The following is a 12,453-nucleotide window of genomic DNA, read 5'->3' on the forward strand; positions in this document are numbered from 1 at the left end:
GGTAAGGTATACTATTAGCTTAAGGACGGCTAATCTGCTTACTCTATTTTCTCCTTCTCTATAATATCTGCCGATCTTTCTCGTAATTCTAGTATTCGGAAAGGTCGTTAGTCGGACAGAGCCCTAGGCGGTCGAAAAAGGCCTTTAAGGGAAGCTAGGTAGTATATATAAAGTAGAGAAATCGCTCGGGACGGCTAGCTCGATTATACTCCGCGATTGCCTCCTCCTTATCCTCTCCTATCTCCGAGTCGGGACTACTCTCCGTACCTTCCTCTAAGCTCGTTGCTAGCCTTCTAGCCGTTATACCGTACCTCTCTTAATAAGTATTAATCGCTAAAATACTATAGAATATTAGAAGGAAGTAGGAAGAGTAAAGCAACTAGTCTTATATTGTATTGTATAGGGTCTTATTGTTCGAGGTATTATCGTACGTAATTGCAGTTAATCGGTACTTAATCTCGAACTCTTATAAGATTTCGAATAGTATCTCCGTAAGATAATTACTAGTATAATAGCTAGTAATATATAGAAAGCTAAGCATCCCTTCGTACTAGACCTAGTAGTCGTTAATCTAGTAGACCCGGATAGTAAGGAATAAGGTTTTTATACCTCTGGATTGCTAGCTATTATACGCGATAGCTATCTTGAATCTACTAGTAAGACGGGTCTTAAGGGATTTAGCAGACTCTTAAACCTTAGTACCGAGTATCCTACGGTATATCGAGGCGGATTTGAACTAAATTATCTCAACCTATCCCGGGAGTAGAGCTATATAAGTCTGTTTTACTAACGGTCGTTCAAAGAACTAGAATAGTAGACTATTGTCGATAATTATCTTAAAGGATAAGCGTAGGAAATCGTCCGGTATATAGCCTAGGTCCCTTATCTATTACGGATTGCTTATAGTCTAGAGATAAAGTTTTAGTATAGTTACTTAGACGTAGTTAGTAGACATAGTCGGCAGGTATAGTTAGTAGGTATAGTCGGTAGGTCTAGTCGTTGGTAGTTAGTACTTACTTATCGATACTTTGCGGTTACAAACATCTCCTTTATAAACCCTCGCTTATCTTGTTTCTTCTAGTAGTTCGAGGAGTCTAGATACTTCTCGATAGACGTTATACCGGTATTTAGTATAGGATGTTTTAGTATAGCGTTATAGTACCTATATACGACTTTAGGTATCGTATCTTCTTAAAGTATTCCCTTCTCTAGGAAATCCTATACCTAAGATATCCGAGACTTACTCCTCTAGGTAATTAGGGACTAATTAAATATAGTACGACCGTTCCGCTTTTTGAGCCGCTTTCTAGTATAGTTCCACTAGCGTACCTCGTAGTACTTCTTAAAGTTCTCCTTATACTTAAACCTCTATAGCTAGTAGTTAGCCTTAATATCCTACTCCCCGATATAGTCCGGCTTAATAGGAAGTACTAGAGAGGAATCTAGATCTTCTTCTACTATAGTCGGCCGTCTTGTATAATGCTTGCGAACCTCTGTTCTATATCGGCGGTCCCCTAGTATTAGGCTCGGTAGGAGGTTCGTCGTAGAACTATATCGTTAGTATAAGCGAGCGCTCGATTATATAGGGGTAGTAGAAGAGCTTTCTAGCTATAAGGAGGATTCGAATTAGGAGCTTCCGACTCCTAGAGAGGAAGTAAAGGAAGACGAAAACATAGTATTTTAGACTCTAACGTCGTAAATCCGTTACGAGAGGATAGAGGAGAGGGAACGTAGGAATTGAAAGGAGGGAAAGTAGGAATTTCAGAATCCTAGTACGCTACCCTATAGAGGTTAAGCGAATAGAATTCGTAGGCCTACTTCCGGCTACGAGCTAACCTATTAGATAGTCTGATTCTTACTACTAACCCTCCTACCCTTTCTTCTATCCCTCTTCGTCTTCTTGAAATAGGCGAGGCTCCTAATCCTCCGAGTCTAAAATCTCGAACCCTCTAACAAAGTTGCGAATATAGAGTCCTTCGTAAGTACCTTCTCGATTCCCGAAGATACTAGGTATAGTTTATCTTCTCGTAGTAGTAGGAGTAAAAAGGCCTCTAGAGTAATCCTATTATACTCTTTAATATTATACTCGATAAGGGTAGCTATTATCTTAGGCTAGAGAGTCTGTTCGCGGCTTAGAGTATTCTCTCTCTTATAGAGCTTATATACTATCTTCGCGAGGTACTTCTCCCCTTTCAAGCTTACTAATAGAAGGAAACTATTAGCGGAGTAGTTATAATTTTCTAGTATTAGCTAGGAGGATCTAGGAAGACTACTTGAATAAGCCCTTTAGGCTACAATATCCTAGGTAAGGATACTATAGCAAACTACGCACTCGATTAGGCTAAAGATCTCGTATAGTAGTAGGAGTCGTACTTCTCTAACGCAGATCTAGGATTATTAGAAAATAGTTAGTAGGTATAGTCGGCAGATAAGCTTACCTTTTTAGTCTCGCTATCGACAATTTGTAAAATCTGCTTTATAGCTGCCTCGTTAGGGAGAACCAGACTCTCTAGAGTAATAAGTTTATTCTAGAACTTCCGGATCGAGCAATACTATTAGTTATAAGCAGTCGCAAAAGTAGAAGAGGCTGCCTAAAAGGCAAAAGTTCTAATAGAAATCGCTATCTCCTTATTAATGTCTTTTAATAACAAAGGATTAAGAATCGTTTCTTAAGGAAGGTATTCGTTACTAAGGCCCCTAAGTGCTTTATCGTATCGTTTACTAAGAGTAAGGATATCCTATTCCTACTTAACCTAATCCTCCTTTTGAAATATTATCTTTGATTTGCTTTTACTATCTCTAAGCTTAAGGAACTACCTTAGCGGGAACTTAGGGTCTAAGTAATAGTATAGATACCGTAGGATAACGTATATAAACGTCCCTATATACTAAGCGTAAAAGGTATATTAGTTTCGTACTACGGTAAGAGAAGTAGACGTATAAACTATATAGCCGTAGCAAAATTCTATAGCTTCTCGTATCTATAGTCGGGTTTACCTATGGTTATACTAATTACGATAGGTATATTCCAATGTACCTTTTACGCTTACAGCTAACTATAGCAACAGCTACAATCGTCGGGCATAGCAACGACAGGTTGTACGTACGGTAGTAGGAAACAACTATTAAAGATAATAACGGTTGCCTCTTTATACGGCTGCTTTTAGAAATAGTAAGGATAAACAACTACAAGCAGGTACAACTATCTTATTTCGCAACGGTAATATTAACTAACTATCGCAAAATTCAACCGTTAAACTACCTCTACGGTTGCTCGGAACTATAGGCGTTTTGTCGGCGTAGCTCGGGATAAAAGCGGGTACGCTCCTAGGCTCGATATAGTAGCGCTAGTAGGCTCTAGATTTCAGTACGCTTGTATTGCTTACTGTTTATACTATACTGCCTCTCCTCTGTTCTTATTGCTATTAAATCCTATATCTAGAAAGCCTATACTCTATCCGCTATATCGCTAATCCGTACCTCCTCCGATATCTAGCCGATACCCCGAATCCTATTAACTTGACCTTCGGGCGCTTATAAGAACAGAATGTTATATTCGATATCTAAGAACTCGATAGCAGAGGCTGTATTATTAACAATAATATCGATCTGCTTGTCCTAGCGGTTAATTAGAATAATCTAGTATATAGTAGTACGTATAGCTAGCAGGCTAATTACGGTTTGCTTATCGTCGAGTTAACGGATATTATAGAGTAGTAATAGATCCTAAATTACCTTGGTCGTAGGTATAACGAGTAGCAGACAACGGAAGGCACCGGCAGTCTTCTCTATTACAAAGATTTGATCGATACGGACTAGATCCTAGTCGTTACTAGCTTGCTTAATAAAGTCTCTATAGTATAGGGTAATCTTGCGTTCTAGAGTACTGTCTACTTGTTAGTACTAGGTAAGGTCCGTATACGGAATTGCTAATATATACGTTGTAGTATAATACTTTGTAGAACTACTTAATCGGACGAGGTACGAATAGCAGTACAACTTAGGCAGCGTAATTAGTATAAAGAGCGCTCTAGATTTGCTTTTATAGACTAGCCGGAAATTCGTTTGTTAGGCTGCCTTTCGTAGGCAGGCCTTATCTACGTATCTCCTTCTAGGCAATACGTATAGATACTAAACCTACGGTTAAAGAGTTAGTATTAGACAATAAGCTTCGGGGTTGAAGAGCTAGTATATATTAAGTAGATAGATTAGGGGTTGAAGAGTTAGTATTAGATAGTAAATACGTACCCCGGATATTAATATAGATAACATTAGATATAATATCTAGCTCTTCTCGGCTCTCGTCGATAGCTTTACTATACTTAGAACGTAGTAACAGACGATTAAACAGGCTAGGATATACTGCTTAGATAGCTAGTATCTAGCTAGTTAATTCTAGTTCGGTAGTCTAGAAACACCTCTATAGGATAAGGCGAGTAGTAACCTACTAGTTCAACAATCGTATAATATCGCGCTCGGGCTTCTGCTTGTTAGTATTATATACTAGCTGTTTAAGTAGCCTGCTAACTATTAGCAGAGTTCTAGAAAAGGATATTTGACTTACCTATACAAATCCTCGCTATTTAAGGTATTGATATTGCTAGGTTAAGTATATTCCTTTATAACTGTAGTATAGTATATACCGGTATATATATTTGGTAGCTTCTATAGGCGGCGATACAATTGTAATCCCTTAGTAATACGCTCCTTAGATCGGCCGCAGTCGAGGTTATTATCTTCTATAGTAGTAAGCTCTTCGTTATCCTCGAATACGCTACGGTAGGGGTCTAGTATATCCGGATCCAAGTTAGGTACCGCCTTACTGCCTCGTAAATAAGCTAATAGAGCGCCTGCACTACGACTACGACTACTACTACGGCCTCGCTTACTTAGTAGTAGTACAGCAGATTGCGAGCGCTATAAACCCTTCGACGAGGCTCTTAAGGCAGCTCTACTATTAGCGTTGTTAATCGAGGCTTAAGTAGTAGCTTTATAGAGGCCCTAAAAGAACCGTCGGGCAAGTCTAAGATCTTCTTCTATAGTTTAATACTACTATACTATAAGATAGTAGCCTATTAGCGATCGCTAGGATCTAGCTATCTAGCTAAGTACAACAATAACTACTATAGATAATAGTACTAGTCGAGTAGTAGTTATTGCTTCTACAGCCTAGAAAACCTCTAGTATAGCGATACGGAGACCTTCGCTAATCCTAGGCCTAAGGTGTTCGTCTTTAAGCTAAACCCGTATAAGGACTAGAATAATCTATACCTAGCGACTATATTCTTGTAGGGTATACGAGCCGATATAGTAATATAGAGATTGTAATACCTACTAATTACCTAGGAGTAGGAAGGTTGTAAGCAGAAAGTAGTACTACTTTATCGCTATATTAGTTAGAATAGCGTCCTTAAGTAGGAGATAGATACGCTTCGCTAGGCCTTATATCTTAGAATATACTATATTAGCTAGGGTGCTAATCTTTAAGTCTAGAGCCGGGGCAATACGTTCTAAAGGCCTTAGTTCTAGCTTTATACTCCTACTAACGTTCTGTATAAAGTCGCTCTTAGCCTTAGCTATTCTAAAGGTATATGTCTCGAGATAGGTACGGGTACGTATCGTATCGTAGTAGTACCGCTGTTCGTTAACCTTAATGTCGAGATTGCTCTATATCTTGATATCGCGGATATAGCTACGATAGCTAAACTTCGCTTTCTAGGAGAGAAAGCTAGTATTAAGCTGTTGCTATAGTATATTACCGATAAAAGCAAGAATCTAGGCATATACTATTATCTTGGTACTATCTACTAACTCAATTATAACTCTAGTATCCAAGGTACTAACAATAGTACCGATAGCGTCGATTACCTCCGTTAGGTTGTAGCTATATAGACCTAGGGTAAGAGGAATAATGTTCGCCCGGCGGCCGCGCTCCTTATTTAGTAGTACAGCGATAAATAAGTATACGCCTATTAGAGCGCGATACATATTGTGATAAAGTCTAAAGGCGTCTATATAGAAGTATAGGGGTATAGAAGTAACTACTATACCGTCTTTGCATATATAGAATTTAGAGACGAGCTGCTTCCGGCTAAAGTAATTAAGCTCGAGTTCGCTACGGATAGGGTCGTCTTACTATACTAGACGTATAGACGGAGCATTGCCTAGTCTATTAACATCTCTTACTATACGACGAACGAACCGAGGCGGATTGCCCTTTAGCAAATCTTCTAGTCTATATATAGCCTGAAAAGCGTAGTGTATTAAGACGCCGACTTTAGTAGGTACTATATTCTCAACTAGTACAAAGATGTACTTATCGTTTATAAACTACTTATTTGGTACTAGAGCTAGGATTACAGTTATTTGCAGGTTCCTAGACGGTAGAATTTTGCAGATCTTAATAATAATATCGCCTTCGTCGACGCGCGGTAGGCGTACAGATCGATAGTCTATTACAATTGCCTAGACCTAGCCGAAATGATAACCCCGTCTATCCGGAATAGTAGTATTCTCTAGTATCTAATAGGGGCAGGCGATATTGTTATATCTGAAGTTAACTATATTAGATAGAAATATTAGCCTATCTTTAGATCCGATAAATCGATTGATCTTCTCTTTTACGGCGGCCTCGTCGGCTTGCTTCTATAACTGCTTGCCCTTAGTACCCGAACTAGTAGTAGTTTCGCTCTCTAGTTATATCTCTAGACCGGATACGTAAATTGCGAACACCCTACTAGTAATACGAATTAATAAATGCTAGGCATTACTATAGTAGAGCTCCTAAGGTACGTCTACGAGATAACTAATACTACGAAACATCTTGTTAATATTAGTACTAGATAAGAGATAAGCCCTAAAGAATTCAATTAGGTTAAAGAAGAATAGCTTAGCCGAGTCCTTTATATTGCTAGTTAGCTGTACGAGAGGATTCAACTTTACTACTTTTAAGCGTAGGTTAACGAATAGCAGTAAGCCCTTTATATACGTCTTTAGGGTATCTAGTGTATTCGGTAAACTCTAGAGAAGAGTAGGGGCCTTAGGATCCTTTACGACTATATCTAGGATAGAACGCAGATAGTTATAGTTAGTCCTAGAAATCCCTATAGTCTAGTACTATATAGCAAGCGACAGCTCGATACTAGGAAGTAGATCCTAGAGCCGCTTAGTCTAAAGTACAACGGATTTATCGTTACTAAAGCCCTTAACGCGAGCGCTGCTTATCGATAGCGGTATTATTAATGCCGGTACTAGACCGATAGGGATAAGAGCGCCGACAGGACCTATAGTAGCTTCAATATTAGTACCGTCGTTGTCGTCGTTTAGGCCTATCTTAGGTATATCGTCTTCTTAGATAAGAACCTACTACTAGTACTCGAGTAACTGTCGAGTAGCTAAGAGAGCATTATAACCGAGTTTACCAACTAGCAATTCTTCGTTACTAGAGAAGTCGTTATTATTATTATCGCGATTAAGTACCTCGAGTTTAGCTTCTAGTCCTATAGGATCGATGTCGCTTATAGGCGGTGCTAGATTATCGGTAGTATACTTAGTATCGATATATAGATTAGATTTATCGTCGCCGGGAAGATTATTATCGCTATCCTATTGTAACTGCTCGTAAGTACGCTTTCTAAATAGTTTACCCGAAGCAGTTAGGACTAGAGGAGGTATAAGGCTAGACCCGGGAATTAGTAGTACTCCTCGAGTACGGCGAACAAAACCATATATACTAATCTTCGGACGTAAGGGCGCTATAGTTATAGTTAGTCTATAAAGCGCGCAAGTTAAGTCGAATTAGTTCAGATCTAGTAGTATTTGTTGTTTGCATTTGCTAACATTCAACTAGATAGGTCTATTAGATTCTATACTAGTACAACTTCGGCATCCCTTTATATACTAACCGATACGACCCTACGAGAGACTATGTCGATAAACTTTACTACTACGACGATAAAGTGCTTATTTTCCTATAATAGTAAAATGTAATACTACGACGGTAATAGTAAGTTGCCTATACTGCGATAATAAAGTATAATACTATAATAATAAAGTGTAATACTACGACGATAAAGTGTAATACTACGACTATAAAGTATAATACTACAACTATAAAGTATAATACTATAACGGTAAAGTACAATACTATAACGGTAAAGTGCAATACTACGATAGTAAAGTGCCTATATTCCTACGATAGTAAAGTGTAATACTACGACAACTATCTGCTATAGACAATTATATACTTATAAGCATACTACTACGCTTACAAGTACCTTACTTATCTACCGGAATATAGTATAACGGGACTATACAATCTATAGACTTGACCGGTCTATATATATAATTTTCCTATTCGTATACGTCTATTAGACGACGTATAAATACCTATTGCTCTCTAATATAGGCTAAGCTCTTTCTAATATATCGACGATTATATAAGACCGGCTATAGTATCCGGCGTTAAAACGGTCGTTTTCTTGTCGCTAGCCGCTATATAGTAGTATTCTCTATAATTCGTATATTAGGCGCCTAATAAATTCGTGTTTAATAACTTCTACCTATACTGTTTGTCCCTCGACGGGATAGGGATCGAGACCGAGATTGTCGAGTTCGATTATAATACTATTTCTTACGCCGCTAGTAGTATACCTCTATCGGAGATAGACTTCGGGGCTAGCGACGATAGCATCGGCGTTAGCGTCGGCGTTAGTTGTCTTCAAGCGGACCTAAGTCTCCGGCCTAGTATTAGTATCTTAGTTAATAAGATTAGCGAGATTAAGATCTACTCCTCGAACTACCCGGGCTACCTTACTACTTAGTTCGCCCTCGTATTGCAAGCTACTAGCCGTATTGGCCCTATTAGCCGTATTAATAGTACGAGGATTAAGAGGACTGCGAGTAGTATAGTATATACGAAGATTGCGAAGGTATCGCTCGAGGCCGCCGGCTAAAAGTCTCTTAGGATCTACTAAGAGTCTGACTTCAATCTACCTAGAGATAGTAGTACGTATTATTAGTATCGATATTATTTTCGTATTAATAATATTGACTTTTATTGCTATATAGTTCGTCGTAATTATCGTTATCGCTATTACCGTCGTCGTTGAAGTCGTTATCGTCTAGCCTGTCTAGGGCATTTTGTCTAAAGCCTTCTTTATAATAGAGCTTATCTTGTATAGGCCTATAGTTGTTAGCTCTTAAAGGACTAGCCTTACTAATAGCAAAATCCTCGTTCCTACGAAAGTTTGAGTAATAATACTACGTTAGGGTAAGAAGGCTTAGGTTAATAGTAAGGGTATTATCGTAGATAGGTAGTACTAGTTGTAGCTTAAGACTTAGATAGGGTTAGTAAGGTAGCCGAATACTATAAAGCCGATAACCTGCAGACTTAATTCTATACGACATTACGGCTATAGGCCGCTGACTATCTAGCATTCGGCTACTATATAGACGTTTAGTAGCTCGGACATCTTCTCTATCCGAAGTAGGATTAGATAAGACTGTCGGCCGTAAAGTATAAGTATATAGTAACTCGGTAAGTATATTAACTTAAGGTAGCAAGGTAGCTACGAGGTATCAAATAGTAACGTAGCCTAGAACTATAAGTATACAAAGACCGTAGCAGCCGTAAGGAATAATAATAATAATACTAACCCTCGAAGTTAGAGATGTCGTCTATATCTTAATAAACTAATATATCCTATATATACTAAGATTAGCTTTTCGCAAAGTTTGCTACAATTGGATTAACTTACGATATCGAGCTTAGCCTTCTTACGGCCTATTGTCTTGCTATCTTTCTAGGCAAAATCGGAGCGTATAGTCTATATACAGTTAATAGGTATATATCTAGACTTAGAGAACGGTAGATTAGAAAGTACTAATAGGGCGAGGCCGATAGCTAAGTAAAGGAAATCGAACTTATACTAACGAGGCTCGGATAGACTAGTATCTTATAATAGTCCGAGTAGAGCTTAATACGAGTAGAGGCGCTAGGGTTGCCTTTGCCTAATAATGTCTCTACATTCTTCTCTATTATATACGCGTAAGTAGCCTACGCGAGGGCCCGGAAAGTAGCTAAAACAAGGCAAAATAGTAGCGTTAGTATAATATAAAGCAAACTAGAGAACACAACCTATAGGTATAGTACGAACTCGAACAGAAGTGTTTGCCTCTCGTAGAGGACTTATCAATATCGAGGAAGCTATTAATAAATGTATAAACCTTTAGAAAATTGATAGGGGAAAAGAGGGCCTTCTAGTAAGCTTTTATAGCCTTATTTTTATATAGCGCAGGTATAGAGCGCAACTAGAGATACTCTTCGAGCTCGGTATTGATTATTTTCTATATAAGTCAACCGTTAGTATAAATAGTAAGGGAGGTTAGAGAAGGTAGGTAGTAGAATGAATTAAAGCTCTTAATTAGTATACTAACCTCTATTGTAGCAAGAGTCTAATTCCGGTATATCCGGATCTAGCTCTAATACTTATTTAAATGTACTTTAAATACCGTATGATCGCTAGTCAAATAAGTGCCCTACAAGTCCCGTCTGTTAGTATATCTAGGTAAAGTCAGTCGGTAAACATACCTAGATAGCCTTAATACTAGGTATATAAGTCGTCTCGCGGGCAGCGCTAGATATTAATAATATTTAGCGAGTATAGCGATTCTATAAGGCAACCCGCTCGTTCTCCTCGTCTACCTTACTAGCAAACGCCGCTTCTTTATCTTAATCGGGCTCGGTCTCGCTATCGTAAGCATTGCGCTTACGATTACGAGTAGGTACCTTAGTAGCAGCCTTAGCCTTAGCGGTACGTTGTTCCTATATTAAGAGGTACCTCTTAATTAGTCTAAATCTTAACCTACCTACCTACCTGCTAGTATACGAGTACGTCGGGATAAGAGGATATAGTACCCGAGGTACCTAAGGTACGGTAAGGTAAGGAGGTAAGGTACTTGTAACAGCTAGGCCTAGAGGCATATAGCCCTAGGGGGCGGTTAGGTATTTGAGCCTAAGGTACGTTAGCCTAAGGTAGGACGGGCTATAGAAGCAGTACAATCCGAGTCGTCGGGCGATCGGCTATCGGGCAACCGCCCGCGCGGCGCAGCGCCTACGTATACTTGGCGTAGGGATATATTATACGACGCCGCTCTCTCCTTTCCGAAGGATAAGAATTAGTTTGTTCCTTTTCCTATATAGTAGGAAGGACGCTCTATATATTACTATATATACTCTACTCTTATATTTCTAATTCTTCTATCCTTCTAAAGGGTAGTAATCTATAGAGGTCCGATAGCCCTACAATAGTAACGCGACCGCGCCGTAGCTATAGCGTAGGCGGGCCGCGTTATCGGCAAAGTAGACGAGGATGCCTAACCTTCCGAGGAGACGGTATCGGGCTCTACAAATACCTAGGCAGACAGGAACCTAGGGGAGACTCCTTTCGAGGAGGCTCCTACCTAGGCCTCGTTATAGGTTGGGTTAGGTATAGGTTAGGTACAACCTAACGTTAATACCCAACCCCGCAAATAAGGTAGGTACCTAGCTTATAAGCTAGGTACAACCCAACGGAAAAAACCTAATAGGTATACCCAATAGGTATTGCGATAGGTATTACGTAAAACCTCTTCTAGATATAGAATAAACATAGTAAGCGCTTCTGGAACAGTAATAAGCCTCGTATATACTATACTGCCTGAACTCGCTAACAATAGCTACCGACTATACCTGCCGACTACGAGAATTAGGAAAAAGCAAATTAATTCAGGAGTTTATAGTAAGTACTTCGACATCTCCTTCTATAGCTAATAATACCTGCCGACTATACCTGCCGACTACGAAAATTAGAAAAACCAAATTACTTCAGATCTTAGGCTTATAGTAAATGCTTCAACATCTCCTTCTCTAGCCTAGCTAGAACGCGTATCTAGTGTTTAAACCGACTTTCGGTTACTATATACTGCTGCCTTACTCTCTAGGCCTTACGTATCTCTATTCTTCGCTAGGCCGCTTAGAAAGCCGGCTCCGTCCTTATTAATAATAGGGTCCTTAAACAAGTAGCTCTAAGGATAAAGCGAGCTGAAATTTCTATCTCTAGTCTGTCTCGTTCGGTAATAGGCTCTTCTACAAGTATACTTAGTATCTTGTCGATACTTCCCCTAGCTACGAATTCTTACGTACCCCGATTATTCGCTTGATCTATAGCTACCGTATACGCTGCCCTTGCTATATCCTCTAATTCTGTTATCTCCTCGTCAAACTCCTACTACGACTCCTCTTCTTTATCCTCTCTCTCTATATCTGGTCGACTCTCCTAGAGAGAATTAGGACCCGTCTCCTCTAAATCTAGATGATCGAAAGGATTGTAGTCTTAGCTAAGCGAGATATCTTAATCCTAGGTACCTATATCCTCGTCGCTATACTGAAAATCTGCTTGACTAAGCGGTATA

At 39.2% G+C, this 12,453-nt stretch overlaps 1 protein-coding gene across 1 annotated transcript; it reads right to left on the reverse strand.

The window, feature by feature from the left end:
- Window positions 1-5,829: 5,829 nt before the first annotated feature.
- On the reverse strand, window positions 5,830-6,042 carry SEPMUDRAFT_7932 (uncharacterized protein; the record flags this gene model as incomplete). The annotated part of the gene is made up of 1 exon (XM_016910217.1): window positions 5,830-6,042. A coding segment is annotated over one exon (213 nt), but the record flags the coding sequence as incomplete, so codon positions are not given.
- Between the last annotated feature and the right edge of the window lie 6,411 nt (window positions 6,043-12,453).

This window comes from Sphaerulina musiva (genome assembly GCF_000320565.1).
Source record: "Sphaerulina musiva SO2202 unplaced genomic scaffold SEPMUscaffold_2, whole genome shotgun sequence".
In the NCBI taxonomy this organism is placed as follows: Eukaryota; Fungi; Ascomycota; class Dothideomycetes; order Mycosphaerellales; family Mycosphaerellaceae; genus Sphaerulina; species Sphaerulina musiva.